Source organism: Peromyscus eremicus, chromosome 9, assembly GCF_949786415.1.
Source record: "Peromyscus eremicus chromosome 9, PerEre_H2_v1, whole genome shotgun sequence".
NCBI classification, from domain to species: Eukaryota; Metazoa; Chordata; class Mammalia; order Rodentia; family Cricetidae; genus Peromyscus; species Peromyscus eremicus.
This window is the reverse complement of record NC_081425.1, coordinates 64,779,087-64,806,349: the sequence shown is the minus strand read 5'-3', so window position 1 is coordinate 64,806,349 and position 27,263 is coordinate 64,779,087. Positions and strand designations below refer to the sequence as shown.

At 45.1% G+C, this 27,263-nt stretch overlaps 1 protein-coding gene across 1 annotated transcript in view; it reads right to left on the bottom strand.

Annotated features, from left to right (window-relative positions):
• Positions 1-27,263, bottom strand: part of Cryl1 (crystallin lambda 1) — a 119,450-nt gene that overhangs the window by 30,706 nt on the left and 61,481 nt on the right. Inside the window, exon 4 of the mRNA XM_059274386.1 lies at positions 4,451-4,612. Coding sequence (XP_059130369.1) covers positions 4,451-4,612 — 162 coding nt within the window. The remainder of the gene's footprint in view (positions 1-4,450; positions 4,613-27,263) is intronic.

The following is a 27,263-nucleotide window of genomic DNA, read 5'->3' as shown; positions in this document are numbered from 1 at the left end:
AAAACAATAAAAGATTGTGTGTGTACACGCACATGTACACTCACTCTTCTTGTGTCCTACTAGGACTCATACCTAGGGTTTCTGCAAGCTGGGCAATGCTCTACCGCTAAGTAGATCAATTTGGGATGGCTTTTGATTTTGTTTTGTTGTTTTGTTTTTGTTTTTTGGGTATTTTGGGGTTTTTTTTTTAATAACTCTATAGCTTCCTGCCTCAGTGTCCTAATCCTGGGATTATAGGAGTGAACCACCACACCTGATTTTAGAGAGGGCTGAATTTATGTTTTAGTTTATGTATTTATCTATGCTTTATTTCTGTTTTTAATAATTTTATTTTTTGAAATTAAATATAAGTACACCATTTCTCCCTCCCTTTCCTCCCTCCGACCTCTCCCATGCACTTTCAAATTCATAGCCTCTTTTTCTTTGTTGTTTTACATCTATTCCTAAATACAACATTCTCAGTCCATATCATGTTGTTCGGATGTATATTGTCACTTCAGTACTGACTGCCCAGTACTGGATAACCGACTGGGGGACCACTGCCTCGGGGAGGACCATTTCTCCCTCTCTCAGCATCGCTTAGTTGCCCATAGCTCTTTGTCTAGGGTTGAAGCCCCCGTGAGATTTCCCCCTTCCACATTAGCATGTCTATGGGTGTCATCCTTGTTCAGGTCATGTTTAGGTCATGTCACAGCAGACTTCCTGTTTCTATGGCTCCCCTTCTTCCACGATGACCCCAGAGCCTTAGGTGCGGGAGTTGTGCTATAGATGTGTTCGCTGGGACTAGGCTCCACAAGATCTCTTGTTCTCTGCATTTTGATTGGCTGTGGTTTTCTGTAATCATCTCTGTCTGTGGCAAAGAGAAGTTCATTTGATGTGGAGTGAAAACTATAAGGGCAAACGTTTAGAGTGTAGTTAGGAATTACGCTGGTTTTAGTAAAGTGGTGGTCGTATGTTTTCCTCGAAGATCCATGACTTCACTAGACCTGAGTAGTTAACTAAGTTTCCAGTACCAAGCATGATTTCCCTCTCATTGAGCAGGTCATAAGTCCAATTAGACAGCTGTTGGTTACTGCCAAGGTATGAGTGCCACTATTACACCCTTAGAATTATCATGCCGTGCTGGTCATTGCTGTAGTTCAAAGGCATCATAGTTGGGCAGGGCTGTTGCTTGCTTCCCTCCCTTAGAGGCTGTGTGACATCTTCTGATACCATGAAAGCTAGTCCTCAGGGAAGGGGCTTTCAGTCAGATCCAGGTTGGCTCCTCCAGGTCCTGTGTCCAAAGACCATTGTGTCTTCAGTATTTATTTAGGTTTAAGTGAAGGTCTCATACATCCTGGCAGGCCTCAAACACACCATGCCACTGAAGATGACCTCCAGCTCCTCAGAGCCCCCTGCCTCCATCTCCTGAAAGCTGGGGTTACAGGCATTTACCACCCCACCCAGTTTCATACATTGCTAGAGATCGAATCCAGGGCTCATGTATACTAGGAAAGCCATCTACCAACCAGACTTGCCGTATGCCATTTGTCTTTGCCTAAACAAGGTGGAAAAGTCTTTTTGAGAATATACAAGTGATTTCTGAAGTCTTTGATTTAAGTAGTGTTCCTTTTTGACCAACTTAAATATAATACAATAGATTAGAAATCAGTGGCTTTCTTACAAGCAAATGCCTTCCACTGTAGCAGTCAGTGGCTGTTTTCAAAGGGACTTTTGTGACATCTATCTATCACAGGAGAAAAGACAACTTCAGGCCTTGATGCCTGGGCGCTTTCAGCTCTTGTCCCTTTGGACTCTAATATCACCTGCACGTTTTGTGACTGAATGTAGCCATTTCCATTCTATGTTCATTTGGTTCACTCTTTCCAATGCTATTTCACAATATGGCAAAACTTGAAGTCTGGATTGCCTGCGTCTTGACACTGAGCATCTCATGGGTGTCCAGTCACTCATCCCTTTTCTGCACCCCACCAGTCTAGCACCTCCACTCAACGGCTCTTCTTTGGAAGAAGACTTTCCCTGGCCCCCATTCTAGCCCCGGCTCCTCAGGCTTCAAATGTGGCCCTGTGCACTGTGTCGTGAGGTCTGGACTTTGCCACAGCAGCATTTCCAAGGCTTTGTGCTGCTACTCTGTACCTAGATACACACGGTTCTTCAAAGTAATGCTCATGATCCTTTAGAGCCCTGCTGGTGAGGCTTCTCCACCTCCAAAGGGCCTGGGTATCTGAAATGTTTTAAGCTCTGACACTGTGCTTAAAAAAAAAAAATCTAAATTTCAGAGCTTTTCAGATTTGGGAATTTTTTTTTTGGATTAAGAATGCTCAATTCATAAAGACTATGTAAACATTCCAAAACTCAAATTCTGAAATACTCTTAGTCCCAAGCATTTTGGTTAAGGGATGCTGCTATGGTCTGGATATGTGGGGCTAGATAGGTGGTTCAGCAGTTAAGAGCACACTCTCTACTCTTTCAGGGGACTCAGGTCCTATTCCCGGCATCCACATGATAGCTCACAGCTGTCTGTAACTCCAGTTCTGGGGGATCTGGGGTCCTCTTCTGGTCTCTGCACACACCAGGCATACATGTGATGCACAGAAATACATGCAGGCAAATCACCCAAACACATAAACTAAAAATAAATAAATCTTTATTTAAAAAAAAAAAAGGTTGTGCTCCCCACTAGTTCATGGGTTTGAAGACTTGGTTTCCAGCTGCTGGTGCTGCTCTGGAAGACTGTGGAACCTTTAGTTTTTCTCACTGGATAAGGTGATAAATGGTCACTGTGTAATGGACCTTGAGGTTCACAGCTGACCCTGCCCCCGGCCTTTTCCTTGCTTCTCTCCACCATGTTTTCTCTGCCATGCTAGCCCCTCAACCTAAGAGCTAAAACAAACCTTCTTTCCCTTAATTCACTTCCTGTCAGACATTTGGCCACATCAACAAGAAAAGTAACTAACACGGGTTCCCCATCTCTCATCTTCAAACCTCCTCCTGCCCCCTCTTAGTGTGTGGGCTCTCCCAGCGATGCCATCATGACCCCACCCCACATACTCTCCCTTGCTCCTGCCCTACGGCCTTGGCTTACGCAATACCTCAGCTTCCAGCACAGTTCCCATCCACCCCGCCGGGCTGGCCCTGCTTCTCTGTGTAGCTTTTGGCTGGTAATGACACAATGTGCCATCCTATTTATCACGGCTGGAGCTAAGTTAGCTTTCCCACCCAAACAGGCTGTCCTGGTTCTTCACGGTCATGCTGAGCTCATGGTCAGGACTCCAGCATCATTCACCGAGTGATCTTTAAACCGCCATGCTTGGTCCCTGCCCTCACAAAGACTCACGGAGCCCTCCCTCACCTGCTAACCAGAGCCTGTGACCCAGCTGACCACACAAGGTGCTCCTGGTGAGGAAATGTGCTTAGTCGGTCACAGTGGATGGGTAAAGGGGGAGCAGCAGGGGGAGAGGGCTTCAACTCAGAGGCCCCAAATCAGAATTTTGGCAGTGACACCCAGAACCTGCATTTTAACAGAGGGGATCCTCCTGTGACTGACCCTCAGGAAATGGCACGAGGCAAGTGATATGTCTATAAACTTCTGTATGACACGTACATTTTAAAATCCTGTATGTGTTTGTGTGTGTCTGTGTGTGTGTGTGTGTGTGTGTGTGTGTGTGTGTGTGCATGAGCACACGTGCACACACTTGTGCCACGGCCACATTCTGAGGTCAGATGACAAACTCTGGTATCAGACCTTGCCTTCTACTTCGTTTGAGACAAGGTCTCTGTTGTTTGCAGCTGCACACACAGAGCTAGCTGGCCCTCGAGGTTCCGGGGTTCGCCTGTCTCTACATCCCACACCTCCCTGCAGAAGTTCTGGGTTTACAGATGCACACACTACTGTTCTCAGTTTACACGGGTCCTAGGGATTCAAACCCAGGCCCTCATGCTTGCACAGCATACCCTTTCTCCACTCAGCCAGTCCCCAGCCCGGGTGGACATTTTTAATGCAGCACTTTGACTTATTAATGGGACTGCTAACCCAGCAGCTAGCCTTATACCACATGATGAGTGCCCAGAGGGTTCAAGTATTAAATACTGCTTGTTTTATGCCATGACACCTTAGACGCACAGATAAAATTCCAAGGAATTTTGGATCATATTCCTTTTTTTAAATGACGATATTGCACAATCCTAAATGTATGCAAAACCACCAAATTGACTAACGGATTGTGTGGTATTTATGGAGGTGTATGGATGACACCTCCATAAAGCAGTTCAAGATGCTTGCAGATCCATTGCAATGTATTGCCCCTAAAAAAAAGAATGAGATACAATCAAGTCCCCAGGCTTATCACACGCCCAAGGCCGGAGTGTACCTTGGTACTTGACTAGCATGTGAGAGGGCCTGGGTTTGATCCCCAACACCACAAAGGAACAAAACAAACAATGTACTCACAGGATGAGCCACGATGCACTGCTTCACGTGTACCAAGCCTGTAAACAGCTTGGAAGGAAGCAGACAAGAGCTGGAACTGCTTAAGATGACTCTATCGTCCACGATGCGATCCAGCTGGGCAAAAATCTTCTTCTTCAGCTCCAGGTTCTCTGGAACACATTCCTGAAAGAGACACGCTTGGATGACTACTTACGATCAAGACAACCAGTTGGGCTGTGTTTGCTTCGTCCCTAGAATGAACTAACCTGGAAATGATGGATCTGGGGACCCACAACCCCAGCACAGGGCACCCTGAAAACAGTTGAGGCAGGAGGTTTTACGGGCTCTTTTCCCCTGGCCTTCCCCCCTGCAGCAGGCTATGAAACAGTTTTCTGCCTTTCCTAGAAGTAGGTCACAAGACCCTCTGCAGGAGGTACCCTGAGACACACAGAGGAGAGGAAAGGGGTACCTTGGCTTTGAAGACAGCAAAACAGACAGGAAAAATCTACCCAGAAGGCCTTGCTCACTCCTTAAGTCAGAATCTCTTTGTCCATTCTTCATCTTACCAGCTGTAAAACCACATGGAGTTTCTTGGATCCTCACTTCTGACTAGTCCTGTGCCACATAAAACTTTATTAAGTAAATGTGTGTGTTCTTATTGGTCTCTATTTTGATAATGGAACCTCAGCTATAGGCCTTACCAGAAGTGAGAAAAGACCACCCAGTCTCCCCCCACCACACACAAACATAAAACACACCAGGAGTCCAGGAGTTTAAGAGCAAAAGAGACCACTGAGAGAATGGGAACGCTCCTGGCAGGGAATGTTGACGCAGGAACTTGCTCGCTACTGGTTTTAGACAGGTCTGAACATTCTCATCCTAAGAGGTCTGGGCTGGGGGTCAGCTCCATGGGAAGATACTTGCCCAGCAGCAGAGCCATCTCTGCTTCCATTTCTAAGAACCAAGGCTGCAGGGAACCTGCCAACTGAAAATTCTCATGATGAAAAAGTCTGTCAGGGAGATGGCTCCTACACCAGAGCTCACAGGAGCCCTCCGGCAAACCGCACCACATACTTTCCCCTATCTGCCCCGACCATCACACCTAGGATCTTCAAGAGAAAATCTCATCCTCCTACAATGAACAAACTTTGCACCTGTAACTCCCCAGAGGCGCTCCAGGACCCAATTCTAATTGGGAGTCCTTTTGAAAAAGACCTTTGTTTTTAACAATTGCAAAGTACTAAATGGGGTGGGCAATGGGATAGAAAAGATAGGGGAGTGAATTTGGATTAATTACTGCTGATAACAAACACTCTGAAATTCTAATTACAGGGCTAGGTGGGACTGAGATGGCAATCTCAAACAGCCCAGGCTGGCCACAGGTAAGGGGTGTTCCTGGGAACCTGGGGTTGAGATAGACATTCTGCTCTGGATGGAAGTCATGTGTGAGGAAGTGCCCTTCTGCACCTATGGGGATCACACTGAGGATTATTCTTAGCAAAGTGGGTCCCTGCTCACCTGAGAGGCAAGACACACACACACACACACACACACACACACACACACACACAACACAACCTTCATGACACTCACTTTCTTTACACAATGGCCCAGAAGCCAAGGATTAGAATCAAGTAAGCGCTCCTTAACTACAAAATCTCAGGCCCCCATCCCAGACCTAATACAGGCGGGACTGAGGTACCTGCATTTTTCACAAGCATCCTGGTGATTCCTTAAGCTCAGAATGACCATTCTGAAGTCCAGATCCAAAGTGCATGGTCACTACTTAAAAAGAATGGGTACATCCCACACTTGGCATTCTTCCCATGTCAGGATCCCCCATCTCCTAGCTCAGTGGTTCTCAACCTTTCTAACGCTGGGACCCTTTAATACAGTTCTTCATGGGGTGACCCCCAACCATAACATTATTTTGTTGCTACTTCATAAATGTAATTTTGCTACTGTTATGAATCGTAATGTAAATATCTATAGGCAGGATATCTGATATGCAAACCCCTGTGGGGTCATGACCCACAGGTTGAGAACCACTATCCTAGCGACTCAGTAATCAACACAATCACAATGCACTTTGGTCTCTTCAATGGCTCTAATCACTAGCCAGTTTCACTGGAACACGACATTTGTGTAACATTTAAGGTAATGGAAAGAAAGTCAAGAGCCCAACTATATGAACTCAGAGTCTACTCCTCACAAATAAAAACTGTCAGCCAGCCTAGGACCCCATCATTAGGGAAGTGGAGGCAGGAAAGCCAAGAAGGTCAAGGCCACCTGCTGCTGCACAGACAGTTTGAGACTGGACAGGGCTACACTGTGTCTCAAAAGAATATATAACAAATAAATAATAGATAGATAAATGGATAAACAAAGCCGGGGGCTGGAGAGATGGCTCAAAGGTGGACAGCATTTCTTGCTCTTGCAGAGGACCTAGGTTCGGTTCCCAGCACCCACATGGTGGCTCACAACCACCTGTAACTCCAGTTCTGGGGTTCAATGCCCTCTTCTGGCTTCTGTGGGCATCAGGCACACACATGGTACACAGAAACAACACAGGCAAAATGCCCATACACATAAAATAAAATTTTGAAAAAAAAATTTTTTTTTAATTTTATCCAAATGGGAAGGGGTCCACACTGTACTTGTTTAAACTTTTTAAGAGTATAATCAGGCCACAGAAAATTTTATTAAGAAGGAAAAATCACATTAGCATCACATCTCATACACAGAAGCAAAGAATGGAGTCATTTAAGAACTGTAAAGCCCATTGTGTTCTGTCCCCTTATCAAAACGGGAAAGAGAGCTACAGTAGCTGGCTGTTCTATTGAGTCACTCCTGGATCAGTTAAGTCTGTGAGGGGGGTTCAGTTTAAATGGAGCCTTGTAGTCAAGCCAGAGGTGAAGACCGACGCAGAGCTTGTATGAGCCGGGAAAGAATGGACTCATTGTGCACCGCCCTGCAGATTCTCCTCTGAAATTCTATGCCTTTCTCCAGATTGTTTGATCATGACAGAGGCAAGAAAACTTGAACCACAGGAAACCCAAACCTTCTACAATTATGTAAGGGTTTCCAGTGGCCTGTTGGCTTGAAATTTGGTTGCTCTTGCTGTCGTAACCCAGTTGTATGCGGTGGATGGAGCCACAGACCTCAGGCTTCAGTCCATGTCACGCGCTAGGCTCGGTTCCTTGTTATCCACTAAGGTAGCCCAGGTCTATAAAAGGGGGTGGGTCCTTTTAATCAGAATCTCAGACCCCAAGGGCTGCAATCCTTTCCCTGAAGGGATACTGCTGTGGGTTAAGTTATAAGAGCTAACTAGCAAGAAGCTTGAGCCATAGACCATCCAGTTCATAATTAATATAAGCCTCTGAGTGATTATTTTATAAGTGGCTGCCAGTCGCGGGGCTGGGCGGACCGGAGAAACTTACCACTACAGGCTACAAAGATGGTACACACAGCTATGGCAGAGGAATGTGGACATGCCCTGGATCTCTCATCCACACCCTCCTGCTTCCCCAGTCCATCTGCCTTGGGCCTATTTCTATACAAAGCTATCAGGTATGAAGTATTTCCAGTGCCTGCCATCACTACTGCAGGCAATCAGCCTGCCTCTGTCTAATTAAACTCTGACCACGCCTCCCTACAGAGCTGACGTACACCGTTGTTTGTTTGTTTGGGTTTATTTGTTTTGAGGGAGTAGGAGTGCCACATCTCACAAATAATATGGCCATACACCACCAACATCACAGGCATGCCTAGATTTAGGCAAGCAAAAACTAAACGGTGAACACTTGGGAAGTAAATGATGACAAAACTTCCCTCGCACAACTCTTAATGGTTGTCAAAATCAGCTTCCTCCCTTAGTTTGAGGCAGAGTCCCGTAGCCCAGGCTAGCCTCCCACTCATTACATAACCAAGGCTGACTTGGAACTCCTGACCTTCTTGTTTCTACCTCTCTGGGATCCCAGGCATAAGCCACCATGCATGCTTTACTCGGTGTTGGGGGATCAAACCTAGGGCCTGACAGCAGAGCCACACCCAACTCTTTCTAGCTTCCAGGTCCAGGCAGTAGCTGCAGCTAACAGGGGAGGCTGAACTTCAACACTGACTTTTCCTTCCCTTCTCAAACTGAAGAAACTGGGCAGGACATTTTTAATTACAATGTTTTAAAAAGTAAATCACAGCCAGGTAGTGGTGGCGCACGCCTTTAATCCTAGCATTCGTGAGTTCAAGGCCAGCCTGGGCTACAGAGTGAGTTCCAGGAAAGGCGCCAAAACTACACAGAGAAACCCTTCTCGAAAAACCAAAAAAAAAAAAAAAGTAAATCACAGGCAAATGTCAGTGTCTCATCTGTAGTAAAAGCTAGCTGGGTTATTGAAAACGGATCAGGACTGTACTTTGGAGAATCTGCACAGTCACGGTAGGTCAGCTCACTGGACGATTCCCAGAGAGAGTTGAGCACAAGGTAAGTAAGTGCCTGCTTGTCAAGTCTTGCCACTGGCCACAGGACACACATTCCCACAGATGGCTGCCATGAAGGACACAGATGAAATTTTGTTGAGGTTTTTTGTTTTTTTTTAATGACCCCCACCCTGCCCTGCCCCACCCAGTCACTCCACACAAGGTAAAGTGCATCCCGTGACTCATGTAAGATATCTGGACGAAAGTGTCAATGTGCTTTCCAAGAAAACCCAGAAGGCTGCAGCATTTAAGGTACGTTGCTCACAACATGGTTCTCGGAGCTGGTTTTAACGACACCTCAGGAAGGCCAGGGAGGGAAGCAGACAGAGACAGGCAGAGTCACTACAGGGCTGGAGATGAGAGCGGGATGCAGAATGTGTGGCAGCCTTGATGTTCGCATTTCTTTCTCTTCAGTGTTCTCCCCACGAGCACAATCCTTAAAAACGATCAGTTGGTAGGTGACTGTGTCCACACTCCTGAAGACGTGGACAGGGAAAGAGAGGGGAGAAGGAGGAGAGGAACGAAGGGGAAGAAGGGTTTCCCCACTCCAGAAGTGATGTACTGTTGGACTTCATTTTCAACCCTCAACATCTCAGCCAAACAAATGGGGCTCAATTCCCCCTGAAAATCAAATGTAAGTTTTTATTTTGTTTTGTTTAAGTATATTACATGTGCTCACTCTGCTAGCCTGGAGGTCCCCATAATGATCCAAAACAAATTACACCCAGAGACCTTCCCAAGGCAAACAGCAGGGCACAGCATACTGGGCAGTCGGCGGGGAGCAGCAGGGCACAGTGTACCGAGCGGTCAGTTCCTGGAGCTTAGGTGTTCTGCTTATAGAGATTAATGCTGGCTGCTTTAAAAAAAAAAGCAATCTTGCCTCGGGTGATGTCACAGAACCTCAGAGGCAAGGGTGGCACAGTGCTGTTCCTCCAAGCATCTATTCCCATCCTCGTTCCAGGAATATTTTTGTGTCTTTTATGAAACCATTTATTTAGAATTTAAATGCTTGACATGAAAAAAAGAATACAATAAAAACAGTTCACTCACATCTCTATTTATGCTATTGGTTTATGGCATCTCTAGTATTTCTCAGGAGGGAGAGGTGACATTTGCCTAAGTGCCATGGGCTAAACCATTGTGTTGCTGGACCTTCAAGAGAGGTAACATTTTGAAATACACACTACTAAGACTTCTTTTGTTTTTGTAGGGTGGTTTTTGTTTGGGGAGTGTGTGTGTGTTCACACAGGATCTCATGTGGCTCAGGCTAGCCTTGACCTTACCATGTAGCTGAGGATGACCATTAACTCCTGATCCTCCTGTCTCCACCTTCCACCTCCCAAATGTTAGGATTACATGTATGAGCTGTGACACCTGGCTACAAGTTGGTTAAAAAAAAAAAAAAAAAAAAAAAAAGCTGCCCAACCACAGTAGACCAGGATCTTATTCTGTAGCCCAGGCAAACCCCATCTCTGCCTCCGGAGTGCTGGGATTGCAGGGCTGTGCCACCACACCCGGCTGCTACATTTTAAAGAAGACACTTTATTATTTGCATTAAGTTAAAAATCCATTTATAGCCACACCATGTTTATTTAATGTTGACAATCAGATGCCATGCTTGTTTCTCTCCTCATTCCTTTATTCTCCACTCGATCTGTCATCCTCACCTATGCCACCAAAGAGAGCACACACCCCACTTTATCCGAGACAACACCTCCTGTGTCCCGGGTGGCCCCACTGTGTAGCTTCCACCCCCCAGTTGCTGAGGTTAGAGGCATGCACCAGCATACCTGATGCTGTGTGGCGCTCGGCCCTCTGCAGTCTAGAGAAGCTCTACATCCCCAGCCCATTTGTTAGTGTTATTTTGTTTGGGATAGAATCTAGCTAGACAGCCCTGGCTGACCTGGAATTGGATATGTAGACCAAACCAGCCTTAAAGTTTTGGACATCCCCTTGCCTCTACCTCCCAAATGCTGAGAGTATATATGTACCACATCCCTCATTCACCTTTGTAAAGAGAGAGTCCTAATTCTGCCTGTTACATATTGAACACTTGTTTCATTCTTTAAAATTTTGTTTTCTTTTTGGGAAAAAAATGAAACCACACTGATTTCTCTTTAATGGCCTTATTTGGTGGTTTTGGTGGGTCAAGACTTCTACTGCAAGCCAGGCATGGGGGTAAACACCCATAATCCCAGCTCTTGGGAGCTAGAGACAAATGTATCAGGAGTTTGATACCAGCCTGGGCTATGTGAGACTTGTTTTAAAACATAACAAAATAAGATTAAAAATATCTAATACAAATACAGTCACTCCAACCAATGCTAGTCTATGTCAACATGAATGGCTGGCATCACCATCCTTCTTTCTTAGTCTCCAAAAAAAGAAAAAAAACAACTAATCAAGCTTCATATGGTGTATGCCTGTAGGGCAGAGAGACAGTCATTGGACCAGGGTCTTAAATGGGAGCTCACCAAAGCCATGATGTTTCCTTGTAAGTAGCAAGAGGGGCTGGGCGGTGGTGGTGCATGCCTTTAATTCCAGCACTTGGGAGACAGAGCCAGGCGGATCTCTGTGAGTTCGAGGCCAGCCTGGTCTACAGAGTGAGTTCCAGGAAAGGCGCAAAGCTACACAGAGAAACCCTGTCTCGAAAAACCAAAAAATAAATAAATAAATAACGAAAGAAAGTAGCAAGAAGGTAAGGCAGGGACCCAGTGACGGCCTGCCTCACAAGGCCACACAAAACTGAGAGTCTCGAGCATAGCTATGTGTGATATTAAGACACGTGTACTGGTTTCCTCCCATGGTTATTGATCCACAGTTCCTTCCCCAAGGCTGCCATAGAGACTTAATGTTCTCCTGCCTTTAGCTGCCCATAAAAAAATCCTCTACCCTCTCCTGACAGATAGTAAATACTCCTCATTCCAGAAGAGTCTTGCCCATGCCCTAGAGGAAGGAATGCCGCATAGAGCAGCTGAGCAGCCTACTGAAGCCCCAGAGTCTGACTGGTACCCACCCAAGCTGCTGCTGCGACATCAGACCCTTTTTATCCAACCACATTTCAACACTGTCGTCCTTGCTTCAACCACACTTACTCAGTGAAGTCTCCCCAACAACCCAAAGGACAGGGTTCAGATGACCTTCTGCACCTCTAGACAGGTGGGAAACTGGGGAGGGTGTAAGCCCAGGAAGGGTCTGGAAGCTTCAGTCCCTTCCCCCACACCTCCGCCCATACATCTCTTCATCCTCAGCCTTTGTCATGCGCTTTCCAATAAACCAGTATGGAACAAACTAATCAAAGGCAGTCATTGGACTGTGGAGACCCTGATTCATAGGAAGAAGTGTGGAGAGAAATCAGGCATGGTCCACACCTGTAAATCACAGCACCAAGGGGCAGGAGGATATTGTGTAGGAATCCCGCCTGGTCTACATAGTTCCAGGAACAACACCTTGTCTCAAAAACAAACAGAAGTGTAAAGAAAGCAGGAACTTCTGGAAAAAGTGTAGGAGTGGGGGAGCAGCCGAAGGGGGTGTGTCCACCGTCCACAAGATTGATCAGACTCTGTCCCCTGGCAGGTAAACAGATCTTTGCAGATCTGACTTACAGCCCCCAGCCAGTGTCTGCTGCTGTGGAATTCACAATTTACTTGATGTCGGGGAAACCGCACCCACTTCTGGAGTCTGTGTTGACTGCCTGTGAGAACACAGGGACAGTATCACCTTGTGACTGACACATGCCTCTGTTGATCCACAGTCCTGATGTTTTATCTCCCATCAAGAAAGCCAACAGCAGAGTGGAAAGGGGGATCCTTAATATAAGTGCATATGTGGGTTTGTTTAGGGTACAGTCAAATAGCAGAGCACTTGGCTAGCATAAACAGAGGTTCTGAGTTCAACTTCTGACACCAAAAACATTAGTAGACAAGCTGGGTATGGTGGGGCAAGCCTTCAATCACAGAACTCAGGCCACTGAAGCAGGGGGATCGTGAGTTCAAGGCCCCCATCTCAGGAAACCAACCCCCCTCAAAATTCATATTATGTGTATGTATATTTATTAGCAGAATGCTACCCATCTTCACTGAGATGTTTATAAGAAAATATCAGTCCTATAAAAATTTTCAAGAATGTAGATTAGGTTTCAATTTTTTGTTTGTCTTTGTTGTAGTTCCATCTTCAAGAATACACCCAGTACAGTGCCTGGCATGGGCACTATGAGAATGAATGAATGAATGAATGAATGATTAGCAGGCCCTGGGTCTTAGGTCCTTTCCCTGGGACAAAGGGACATAGTGAAAATGAAGAATTTGTATTTGTAGTTATTTTTGCATTAAAGTTCTTCTTTACTTCTCTTCCCACCTCTATTTGTGTATATGTGTGTGTATGTGTGAGTGAGGCGCATATGTGTATGTATGTGTGTGTGAAGTATGTGTGTGTATGCATGCATGTGTATGAGATGAGATGTATGTGTGTGCATGTGTGTGAGGTATATGTGTGGGGGTATGTGTGGAAGGGGTATGTGTGTGACGTGTGTGCCTGTGTGAACACACAGAAGCCAGAGGAGAGTGTTTGATGTCCTCCTCTATCACTCTCCACCTATTCCTAGGAGGGAGGGTCTCTTGCTGAACCTTCTGACTACCCCTCCACTCCAGCACCCTCCACCCCCTACTCCTCACCCCCGTCAATGCTGGAGTTACAGGTATGCGCAGGCCATGCTATTTTCACATGGGTGCTAGGACCTACAATTTGGTTCTCAGGCTTGCACAGCCAGAGCTCCTAACTGCTGAACCATCTCTCCTCATTTCGACCTATAGCCAGTGCTACGAAGTTAACAGAGCAGTGTCTTTATGTCCACTGTACTGACAAAGGGCCCGAGCTAAGTCCGGTAGACACTCAAGAAACATTTTCATTGATTAGTAATGAAAACTTGTGGGACTGAATCTGTTGCTCTCAGTCAATGCCCTTAGGTTTGATGATGTCACTCATCTAGTGTGCTCTAACACTGTGTAAAGGGGCTGGAAGAAGAAACAGGAGACCTATTCCTGCCTTCACCAGCCAAGCCTGGCCCCCTGTGTTTAAAGCACAGTCCTGTTCACCCCAGCTTGAAGGTCTGAGCTTTTAGCCTGTATGATTTCTGACGTAAGGTGATTCTGTTCAGAGTCTGAGTGTAGCGGTCCCTCTCCCGTCTAGGAGAGCATGGAATCCTGGTGGTGGCAGTGGATAAAGTGGGTGCATCTGTGAGACTTTGGGAAGGTGGATGTCTGAAAGAGGACAGCAACCTCGGCAGCAGCATGAGTAGTCGAGGTACCCTTGCTAAGGAGTGGACCTCTGGAGGGACCTCGGCTAGGGGAACAAGAAGATACGGGTGCTTGCCAAGAAACATGTTCTAGAGAGATGACAGACACAGAGGCACCTGACCTAAAACAGGGCAGGCACCACACGCTGTGACTGAAGTGAGCAAAACCAGGCTACGGTGCCAATCCAGACGGCCACTTACCCGCTGGCCAGCTGTGATGCCAACAACCACGGATAACAATGTGCTCCTGGTGAAGTCAGAAGACGCACAGCATCACAGACGAAGCAGAATTCCCAGGAGAAAACAACACAGGCCGACAACAGAGCAACACAGGGTGCCTCCAACAGTCCTGGCTCACCACCAGGGGCTAGCTAGCACCGTACACAACAGTAGATACACCAAAAGCTGTCCTATGGGGCTGGAGAGGTGGCTCAGTGGTTTGGGCAGCTCACAAACACCTAACTCCAGCTCCATGGGTATGTAAAGCTCTTCTGGCTTTCATGGTCACAGCACTCATGTGCACATACACACACAGATACATAATTTAAAAATAAAATCTTTAAAAACAAAAAACTGCTCCTAGATACAGTTGAGCTTTGGGAAATGGCAGAGTATGTTGTTTTAGACAAGTGCTTTTGCTAAGAACTGAAAAAAAATGTAAAAAAGTTAATCCTTTTGAGGCTGGGCATGGTTGTGGTGCACACTTGTAACCCTAATACGTCATAGAAGGCAGAGTCAAGAAGTTTATAAGTTCAAGGCCAGCCTGGGCTACAAAGTGAGACTTTTGTTGATGTTGTTGTTGTTTTGTTTTGTTTTTTAAATAATCCTCTACTAAGATATTGGAAAGCATTCATAAGAGTGAAAAATGGCAGGCCAATATTCAGATAGGGAAGAACCGAGAGATAAGCATTTGTTTTTTTAAAAAAAAGGTAATATATATTTTTTTTAAAAAGGTAGTATATATAGGTGAAATTATTAAGGCCACTCCACGTAGTTAAAAGGAGATTTATTTAATGGCGTAACTTACAAATTAAGGGATAGGTAGGTCGTGGAGTCTGGGGAAGGTGTATAGCAATCCAGCAGTGTTCTCTGGAGCTCTGCTTGGCCCACCTCTACCGTCCAGGGTCCCGGAACAGACAGAGAGCCCTGGCCCATCCCGATCTCGGGTCTCCAGGCACCTCCCTTGGCCTCGCCTTGTAGGCGTGACAGTTCCCGAAGTCTTAATGCTGAAGTCTCAATGGGGGTTGGAACTTCCAGATCAAAGCTGGAATGGCTACCCACTACATATATATATATGTATGTATGTATGTATGTATGTATGTATATATATATGTATGTATATATATAAATTAAAATTCTATACCAGGGCTTGGGAGATGGCTCAGTTGGTAAAACACTTTTGTCTTGCAAACATGAGAACCTGAATTTAATCCCTCAAATACATGTAAGACTGGGGAACACGGTGGCATGTACTTGAAATCCCAGCACTGGAGATGGGAAGAGGATCCCAGGGTTCACTGGACAACCTGTCTTGCCTAGTAAGCTGCAGGCCAATGAGGGGCAATTCTCAAAGGAGGTGGATGGTGTTTCTGATGATGCCGCCTCAGGTTGTCATCTCGCTTTTACACACAGACACACACACACACACACACACACACACACACACACTTTAAAAAAAAAATCTATGCCTAAACTTTCAGTCTAAGAAAGGAAGAGTTCCAAGTGGAGATCTACAGAGTTTCTGTAGCAGGAACTATCATCAAATTAAAACTTGCCCAGGAAGGAGAACTACAGAGAACACTTGCCCACCAGTAGGAATACGATTCGTCAATGCTTCATATGAACAAAGTTACAACCCTTCTTGATGAATAATACTACAGAAAAATAAAACTTGTGAAGTCATGAGTCTCGGTCTTAAATGACAAAGGGCCGAGAGATGAGCGCCTAGGTGCCGACAACGTCAGGTTCTCTGTTGTCTACTCACAACGGGGGACTTCCCTTAATGAAGAGTAACCCCTCTTCTTTCAAAAAAGTGCAAGGCTAAAGAATGAATGAGAGGTGTCTTGTTCCCCTAGCCAGTCCACTGCAAGACCAGAAAATGATTCTACTGGAAACCCTGGCTTAAAATGACTGCATTCAGCTGGGTCCTGCAGAGAGGAGAAAGGCTGAGGCAGGAGAATCCACTGAGCCCAAGGTCGGGGCCTATGGTGTGCTATGTTGATCTATGTTGATTTATGTTCACACTATGTTGGGCATCCTTATGGTGACCTCTCAGGAGTGGGGGACCATGGGTCTCTACATTCAGATCAGTAGTGGGAAGATGCCTATGAACAGCTACTGCAGCCTGGACAATGCAACCAGATCTTGTTACAAAAAAAAAAAAGATAAAGTAGTAGTCATTGTCATTGTATATTGTATATACATTGTACAACTTAGAGATGGCTTACTGTTGTAGAATATTAGTTTAAGATGTGTTACATTTGTTTATGATGTGGAATATTTGTTTAATGATGCAAAGATGTGCTGTATTTATTTAATTCTGTAAAGCTGTGTTACTTTGCCTGCCTAAAACACCTGATTGGTCTAATAAAGAGATGAACAGCCAATAGCTAGGCAGGAGAGAGAAATAGGTGGGGCTGGCAGGCAGAGAGAATAGGAGGAAAAATCTAGGGAAGAGGTGCAAGGGGTGAGAAAAGGAGGAAAGCAGGACACTAGGGGCCAGCCACCCAGCCACTCAGCCAGCCACCTAGCCACCCAGCCAGAAGAAAGAAAGGAAGAAAGGAAGAAAGAGAGAGAGAGAGAGAGAGAGAGAGAGAGAGAGAGAAAGAAAGAAAGAAAGAAAGAAAGAAAGAAAGAGAAAGAAAGAAAGAAAGAAAGAAAGAAAGAAAGAAAGAAAGAAAGAAAGAAAGAAAGAAATGTAGCTAGAGTTTTCCTGCCTGGCCCACAGTCAGCACAAATCTCTTTCACCTGCCAGTCCCACAGCCGCTCAGACCCAACCAAGTAAACACAGAGACTTATATTGCTTACAAACTGTATGGCCGTACCAGGCTTCTTGCTAACTGTTCTTACAGCTTAAATTAATCCATTTCTATAAATCTATACCTTGCCACGTGGCTCGTGGCTTACCGGCATCTTCACATGCTGTTTGTCATCGTGGTGGCTGGCAGTGTCTCTGACTCAGCCTTCCACTTCCCAGCTTTATTCTCCTCCTTGTCCCACCCACACTTCCTCCTGCCTGACTACTGGCCAATCAGTGTTTTATTTACCAACCAATCAGAGCAACACATTTGCCATACAGAACATCCCACAGCAAAGAAAGAATGTTAAAAAGCCCAGAGGCAAAATGTAGTTAAAGAGAAGAAACAGGATACTGTAAGTTAGAAAAGCTGACTAGAAATAAGCCAAGCTAAGGCCAGGCTTTCATAAGTAAGAATAAGTCTCCATGTATTTATTTGGTAGCTGGGGCCCCCAAAGAGGAAGAAACAAACAAACAATAAAACAACTATAGCTTATTAGATATAGTTAATGTGACTCACAATGCATTCACTTTGAGCAGATATTTTTAGCTCAAGATCTCTAGGAAGCAAGCTCACAGGCAGGACCAATCAAAAGCAACTGCCCTTGTAAGGACAAGACCTCCATCAGTAGCTGAAACATTCTACTCTACCTTGATAGCTTTTGGTGCTGAGGACAAACACACAAGTTAGTTACTCTGGGCCACAGGACAGAATGACAGAAAATCCTGCAGTGCAGAATGACTTCCTAATCTACTTATGACAGCTCTCCGCAGTTATCAGCTTCTCAAGGTATGAACATCCACAGGAAAAACAGGGAAAGAAGCAGAACTGAGGTCTGTGACATCAAGGATCCCTTGGAATGTGATATGAATGTTTTTGTCTCACTGACGAGTCTGAAAGCAGGAGCCCTGAAATTCTCATTACTGAATGAAAACCCTTATTCCTGGAGGGGGCATGAGAACTGATACTGCCCACCCCAGGGAGAGCCAGGTGCCCTGCTGAGGCCACCAAACCCCAGGGACACGATACCCAGGATGATGGCCAGAATCTTCCCCAACGGTCTTAAGCCACAAGTAAGAGACAGGCACTTTGGGGAGGAGAGCATGGAACCAGAGCTTCATGAACGACACGCAAAGAGAAGAGCTGAGGGTGGAGCAGACATGGAGTAGATCACACAGGAAGAAGCCTCTGGCCAACTAGTCCTCATCTCAAACACATGGTATTACTGACAGAACTGGAAACCTTTAGTGCACTTAGGGTAACCATAGCAACTCCAAACCTTAAAGTTCATGCAACTTCGAGCCAGATTAACTCAAATCCCCAGTGAAAGTAGAAGGAAAGGTGTACCCATGCCAGATGTTAAAAACTGTTTACAGCAGCATCTACTGTCCTGCTGGAGATGGCTAGATTTTAAAGTTACAAGGCAAACAAAAAGGCAAGAAAGATCAGATACCCAGAAAACAAAGTGATCATCAGAAGACTCAGATATGGCTCAGACATGGGGTGATCTGACAGTAATTATAAATAATTATGATTAATATGCTAAAGGCATTAATGAAAATTCCAAATTCATTTGTGTTATTTCAGCAGAGAATCAGAAGCCAAGAGAAGGTGCCCAAGGGAATGCTAGAAAGAAAACAACAAAGTAACAGAGATGAAGAAAGTCTCTAGACAGCTTCTCTAGACAGCAGTAGACACAACTCAGATGAGAAAGGAGTCTGCATCCTTAAAGACTGGGTTGGTCCATAGAAATCATCCAAAACAATGAGCAGAAAGGCCAAGAACAAACAGAGCACCCAAGATCTCCAGTAACAATATCAAGTAAACACATATGAAACCGGGAGCATTGGAGGTGAGACAGAATGGGAAGGATGGGAAACGTAAGTCATTAAAGGCTAAGAATATTATACTTATAATGAAAGCCACTAAAACACAGATCCAAGGTGTGGTGATATTGTGTTCCCCAAGATATTGTGCACCCTAATAAACTTATCTGGGGTCAGAGAACAGAACAGCCACTAGATATAGAGGCCAGAAAATGGTGGCACTCACACCTTTAATCCTAACATAAACACACAGATGGATCTCTGTGAGTTTAAAGCCACACTGGAAACAGCCAGGCATGGTGACTGATGCCTTTAATCCCAGGAAGTGAGCCTTTAATCCCAGGAAGTATGGCAGAAAGCAGAAAGGTATATAAGGCATGAAAACCAAGAATTAGAGCTGGTTAAGCTTTTAGGCTTTTGAGCAGCACAGTTCAGCTTAGAGGCATCCAGTCTGGGGAAACAGGATCAGCTGAGGAATTGGCGAGGTGATGTGGCTATGGCTTGTTCTGCTTCTCTGATCTTCCAGCATTCACTGGCACCAGGTTTGATTTTATTAATAAGACCATTTAAGATTCCTGCTACACCAAGGAGGTCAGAAGATTCTCTCTCTCTCTCTCTCTCTCTCTCTCTCTCTCTCTCTCTCTCTCTCTCTCTCTCTCTCTCTGTGTGTGTGTGTGTGTGTGTGTGTGTGTGTGTGTGTGTGTGTGCCCATCCATGGGTGCCACAAGAGAAAATAAGATCCCCTGGAGCTGGACTTACAGGTGGCTCTGAGCCACCCAAAGTGGGAATACTTAACTCAGGTCCTCTGGAAGAGTAGCGAGTGCTCTGAAACCCTGGCCATCTGTCCAGCCCCTCCCTGTATGTTTTTTAAAACCTCCCATACTTCTTGCACCTACATACACTATATTGAAAATACTGAGAACAGCAAACAAAAAGGAATGTGGAAAGCTGACAGGAAAAGCGAATGTAAACAACAAAAGTAAGTGTTACAAGGGGTTCTAGTAGAAACAATGCAAAATAGTAAACAATGTAGTTAGATCTTTGTTTTGGAGCTGGGGCGATTATTTTCTAGATTTTGTTTGTTTTAAGACGGGGGTCTAACTATGTAGCCTTGGCTGGCTTGAGACTCATTATGCAGACCAAGCTAGCCTCAAATTCACAGAGATCTCCGTGTCTCCTGAGTGCTGGGATTAGTGTGTGCCACCATGCCTGGTTAGAGTTACATCCTTAAGTGCTAAAAGAAAAACCTTGCCAACCCAGTGTTGCATACCAAGTACTCTTCAAGAACAAAGAGGTAAAATCATGTCTGAGGAAAGCAACAACTTAGGAAATTTGTTCTTGGCCTATCTAATGCATCTACAAGGTCAGAGGAAAGTCCATAGGTAAAGGGAGGTAATCCCAGAAAGAAACCTTGATCTGCACAAAGAGAAACTGGGATCACAGAAGGTCCGGCAGAAGTTTTCATGCTGTCTGTTTGCTCTATAATGTAACTGACCAAAGCAGAAGCCACAGGAATGCTCATGTGAAAGTAAAGACAAGACGAAGAGAGTGTGAGCGAGAGTGTGAGCGGCACAGGAGCCCCACACGGCACCCTCCGAGAGTGAAGACACGTTCTCTAAATTCCAAAGTTCCTTTGTTTGGTTTGGGGAGACAGACTCTCTATGTAGCCCTGGCTGACCTGGAACTCACTCTGTAGCCCAGGCTGGCCTCAGACTCACAGAGATCCTGCCTCTGTCTCCCAAGTGCTGGGATTAAAGGTGTGCCCCACCATGCCAAGTATGACATTAAAGTTTTTTTTCATAAGTATAAATAATGACTGAATCATAGAGATAAAATAAAATGATGGAAATGTTCAGGGGAAAGAAAGAATAGATGTAACAAACAGAAACACAACTGAGTTGTACATTTAAGCCATCTGTATCAATAGCTGCACTGCATGTGAATGGTCTAAACACATCAATTAAAAGGCAGAGTTTGGGGGTTGGATCCTGAAAAGTAAATGTGTAGACCTAGGTAAGTGCAAGGGAAAAGAATGGGAAAACCGCTATGGTCTGGGATACAGCATCTCCCAAGGGTTCGGTGTGGGGATCCTAGCCATGGTAAGAGCTATAATCTAGGTCAAGGTCATTTTGGGTACTTCCCTTCAAAATGATGTAGTTCTCATGGGACCCTGGTTAGTTCTTGAGAGACAATAGTGACAAAAGAGCAAGCCTACCCTCTCTGTCTCCTTCTCACATCTGGCCAGGTAATGTGAACAAAAGGGCCCTCATCAGAGAATGTGTAACAGTGTTTAGACTTTTAACCTCCAAAACTGTGAGCTGAACAAATACCTTTTCTCTCCCCTGCCCCAATGGTCTAGTGGGTAGGATAAATAGCTTTTCTTTATAAAGCCCCCCAACTCCGGGTATTTTGTTATAGTATAGGAAACAAATGCAAAACACATCCTTGTAAACATAAAAGAAAGTTAAAGGAACTATATTAATATCTGAAAAGGAGATCTTGGAACAAAGAACAGTATCAGATAAAGAAGAGCAAACATCCTGGGCAAATGATTGCAATGTTCCAAGAAGATAGAGCAATCCTAAACAGCAAGGCCTCTCACAACAGAGCACGGAGTAAAGAATGGGTAGGGAAGAACAGCAGATTTAGGATATTGAGAAGACTTAGTACGATAGTTACAGATACAGGTCAATGTGCTCTTGGCCACGCCCACAGAACATAAACCACTAAGAGTGAACCCCAACTTGAACTACAGATGATGAATGGCGTGTTTCAATGTTTACCAACTGCATTTAGTGACGTGAGTGGTGAAAAGGAGTCCTTTCAGCTACTGTGGTAGGATGGTCATGGGAGATCACTGTACCTCCTTAATTTTACTGGCAAACCAATACTTTTCTCAAATAAAAAATAAATATATTAGACAACATATTTTGGATATTAATTACTAATTTCTTTATAAATTTAAATATATATGGGAAGTAAAAACTAAGAACCAAAAAGTGGTGACCACTGGAGACATCAGTAATTATTTCTCAGGACAAGCAGACAGAAAAGGCAACATTGTTACAGCACCTGTCAGTCGTATCAGTCAACTTATCTGCTTGACCATTCCAAGGCCACTCCTCCAACAGGCGACTACATAATCTTCCCAAGTGCACATGTGGGACAGTCACAAAGATGGAGCATATTCTGGTCATGAAAGAAAGATATCATCCAGGCATGCTCTTGCATTAGAGCTGAATTAAAGTAGAAATGCACAACAGAAGAATAATTGGGAGATATCCAATTATCTAGAAATTAGTTAACACAGATCCTAATAACCCAGAGTGAAAGGAGAATTATCATGCAAAGTTAGAATTGTTTTGTTGGGACAAGGTCTCACTCTCTATCCCAAACTAGCCTGGACTCACTACACACACACACACACACACACACACACACACACACACACACACACACACAGTCTAGGCTAGCCTAACTGGAAATTAGAACATTTTTAATTTGATTAAAATGAAAACGACACATAAAATAACTGGTTTCAACTAAAGAAGAGTTGAAAGGGCAGTTTATAGTCTTATATGTGTATGGTAAGAAAGAAGAAAAATAATTAAATTACTTTGGTTCCTTTGGTCCCTTTGAGTTTTCTTTTTCTAGGTTTAAACTTCTCTATTTGCTTGTTGGTTTATTTTGTAGTGCTGGGATAGACCCTGGAATGCTAGGCAAATGTTGCCATGGAACTGCAGCCCAGGCTTTTGGATTTTTGAGACAGGGTTTTGCTGTGTAGCTCAAGCTGGTCTCAGACTTGCAGTGTTCCTATCCATTCCTCTCCAGTTCAATGTATTTTTTAGTTGATACGTAAAAATTAAAAAATGAGGCTGGGGAGATGGCTGAGTGCTATGCAAACATGAGAATCCAGGTTTGAATCCCCAGCACCCATGTAGAGGTACCCTGTGTACCCTGTGTGCCCTGTAACCCCAGCATCAGGGGTTCCCAGGATGGATCCTGGGAGAGCACTGGCCAGCTAGCCTAGCCCCAGATGGCAAGCTTCCGGTTCAGTGAGAGACCCTGCCTCAAGAGAACAAGGCTGAGAGCAATGGAGGAAGATACCTAAAATCCTCTCTGGCCTCTGCACATGCATCTCTGCATCTGCACAGCGCCATGCCTGCAACACCTCCCCACACAAATTATACATATGTGTAGGGTATTGTGTAATGTTTGGATACATGTATAGATTTCATAATGTTGTTTTGTATTAAAGTTCAACATATCTCCTTTGCTTATAGTATTTGTGAGATTATTAAGTGCTGTGGAATAATCCTCTTGTACACTGTAAAGATTTGCCACTCGAATTGGTTTAATGAAATGCTGATCGGTCAGTGGCCTGTCAGGAAGTATAGGCGGGGTGACCAAACTAAGGAAGATAGGAAGGAGAAGGGCGGAGAGAGGAGTCGCTAGCAAGGTGCAGAGGGAGGAGATGAACGTGCCATGCTAATAAAGGTACTGAGATGTGACAGAGCATAAATAAGGAATATGGGTTAACTTAAACCCATGTAAGAGCTAGTTAGTAATAAGCCTTAGCTATTGGTCGAGCATTTATAATTCCTATTCATCCTCTGAATCAGTTATTTGGGACCAGGCAGTCAGGACAGGAAATGTCCAATTACCATTAAGACTTCCCAATGCCAGGGACTGAACTCAGTTGAGCATGCTCCCTGGCCCACAACAGACCTGCTTTACTTTTCATATGACTTTTAGGAATTAGTTTGCTGAAATTTTATTGTCTTGCTTGTTTTAGAAGGTCTTATTAATAAAAACAAACCTGGAGCCAGGTATTGGGGTGAACGCTGAAAGATCAGAGAGACAGAACAGGCCAAGGCCACAGCTAACCTTACCTTGCCAATTCCTGCAGTATAAGCTGGCCTTGAACCTGTTATATAGCCAAAGATGGCCTTGAACTCCTGACCTCCTGCCTCCACCTCCCAAGCACTGGGATTGCAGGCAAGCAACATCATGCCCAATTCTCTATTTCTGGTTTCTTAAGGGAGGGTCTTAAATTTCAATAAAATCTCATGTTTGCATAGAAAACATTCTTATCCACTGAGCTATCTCTTCAGCCTCAATTTTTTTTTATTTTTATGTATCAATTAAAAAATAGACACACACACACACACACACACACACACACACACACACACACACACTGCCACTGCCCATCAACACTTGAGGCAGGTGAGAGAGCTGCTCCTGTCCCCCACCAGCTGCAACACTTGGGAGGGCAGGCCCTGCACCTTGCCTGGGCAGCACAGTAGAACCAATCCTGTTGATGGAGGTATGGGTGAGCCAGCTCTGAAGTTGTGAGCATCAGAGAGCTGCCCCCATTACTCACCTGTCATGTGGCAGCATGGGCCAGGGAGAGATGCCCTCCCCCACTCCACCCTACCCAGCCCACCAACACCTGAGGCAGGTGGGAGAGCTGGCCCTGAGGTCCTAAGAGAGGGACAGTATAGCACGAATTGTTAGAAGGTCTTATTAATAAAAACAAACCTGGAGCCAGGTATTGGGGTGAACACTGAAAGATCAGAGAGACAGAACAGGCCACAGCTAACCTCACCTTGGCAATTCCTCAGCTGATCCTGTTTCCTCAGACTGAAAGCCTCTGAGTCCTCACCCAAATGGATCTCAGCTGAACTGCTGATAAAAGCCTAAAAGCTTAACCAGGCTCTAGTTCCTGGTCCTCACACCTTATATACCTTTCTGCTTCCTGCCATCACTTCCTGGGATTAAAGGTGTGTGTCACCATGCCTGGCTGTTTCCAGTATGGCTTTGAACTCACAGAGATCCAGACGGATCTCTGCCTCCGGAATGCTGGGATTAAAGGTGTGTGTGCCACCATTTTCTGGCCTCTATATCTAGTGGCTGTTCTGTTCTCTGACCCCAGATAAGTGTATTAGGATACACAATATATTAGGGGACACAATATCACCATAGGACAACTGTCCCTGCTCCTCATCAGTGGCTCCTACCTCATGCCTGGGCAACACAGTGGAGCTGGCCCTGCAGATGTAGGTGTGGGAGAACCAACCCTGAGGACATGAAAGTGGGGGAACTGGCCCCACCCATTGCTCATCACTACAAGGGGTGAACTAGCCAGGGCAGTGCTGGAGAGCTCATCTTTGTGGTGAGGACAAGGGAGAGCTGGTGGGCCAACCAACCCTGCAACTACCCACGCCCAGAACCAGGGTTATGTGTTGGCCCTCCCCAACATCCACCCCATCTGTGATCTGCTGGAACACATGAAGGGGCCAGTCCTGCAGACCCAAAGCTGCAGGATCTCCATGACACAGGGCAACAACAGGATATCCAAGAGAAGTCCCAGTGAGGACCCGGCATTGATAGCGTGGCAGAAACCAGACCAATGGCTCTTTGCAATGAACATTTACATGTAAAGATAAATGGATAAAAGGGTTTACTGTGTGACTCACTGTATCACACTACAGCTTCCATGATGAAATTGATTTTTCTTTTTTTTCTCTTAAATTTTATTTTATTTTATTTTGAGGGGGGGAGGTTTCAAGGGCAGAGGGTGACTATGAAGGGACAGAGAAATGAATGAGATGGAGATGCATGATATGGAAGACATAAAGAATAAATAAAAAAGAAAGTTAAAAATAAATAAATACATACATAAATACATAAATAAAAAAATTGAACTGGAGAGGCACAGATAGGAACACTGCAAATCTGAGACCAGCCTGAGCTACACAGCAAAACCAGTCTCAAAAATCCAAAGGCCAGGGCTGCAGTTCAGTGGCAATGTTTGCCTAGCATTCCAGGGTCTATCCCAGCACTACAAAATAAACCAACAAGCAAACAGAGATGTTTGAACTTAGAAAAAGGAAAGTCAAAGGGACCAGGGGAGCCAAAATAATTCTGAGGAATTATACAGTTCGATGATACACACTCTAAGCTCCTTGCCTCCACACTAGGCTTACAGGTATGCGCCACCACACCTGGTTTCTGAGAGGCTGAGACTCAAACCCAGGCCTTCATGCATGCTAGGCAAGCATTCCCTACTAAGCTGCATCCCTGCCCCAGAATGGGTTCTTTAGGACCGTGACATTTTTTAATGCTTTGTCTGTCTTATGTGTGTGTGACTGTATACCATGGGAGGTCAGAAGAAGATGGAAGATCAGGGGTGTGACGTGGGTGCTGGGGGTTAAAGTCAATTCTCTGCTCTTAGCCACTGAATCATCTCTCCACCCCCAAGTCTATGAGTTTTATAACTCACTTGTGTTTGTGTGAGTGCAGGTGCATGTCAAGGTCCATGCACGTGGAGACCAGAAGAAGTCAACCTCAGGTGTCATCCCTCAGGTACAGTCCACCTTTTTCATAGACAGGGTCTACTTGACCTGGAGTCTGCCAAGTGGACTAGCCTGGCTGACTATAATAGAGCCCCAGGGGTCCACCTGTCTCCACCTTTACAGCCATGGCAAGAATTTTTCCTGGGCATCTGGGGATCAGACTCAGGTCTTTATGTATGTGTAGCAAACAGTCTACTGACTGGAACATCTTCCCAGAACTATAGCTCACTTTTAAAAAATATTTATTCACGTTTTATATGTATGTATGTTTTGCCTACATATATGTCTGTGTACCACATGTGTGCCTGGTGCCCACAGAGGCCAGAAGATGGTGTCACAGCCCCTGAAACAGGAGTTAGAGACAGTTGTGAGTTACCATATAGATGCTGAAAATCAAATCCAGGTCCTCCAAAAGAGCAGCCAGTGCTCTTAACCACTGAGCCATCCCCCCAGACTTCTGTATCTCATTTTTGACACCCTTTTTACTTCTAATTACAGGACTCCCTCCCTGCCTCCTCCTCTCTCTTCCTCTCTCTCTCCCTTCCTTCATTACAGGTCTCACTATGTGAACTATACTAGCCTTGAATTCACAGTCCTCTAGAGCAAGCTCTGTTTCTGTTTTCAAGTAGAGAATGATGTTTAGAAACCATTTGCCCATATTGAATAAACACGTTTGCCGGGAAGCCCCTTCTAGAAGATGGGGGTGGATGCATTCAGCTGGTCCTTGCACACAGCCATGCTCACATCGCCACAGCACTGCTGTGGAGGACAAGAGATACTCCAGTGGACAGTTTATAGAGAGCTAGACAGAGCACCACCCTAAGGAACCCACCCTGCATTCCATCAACAAGCAGAAATGAAAGC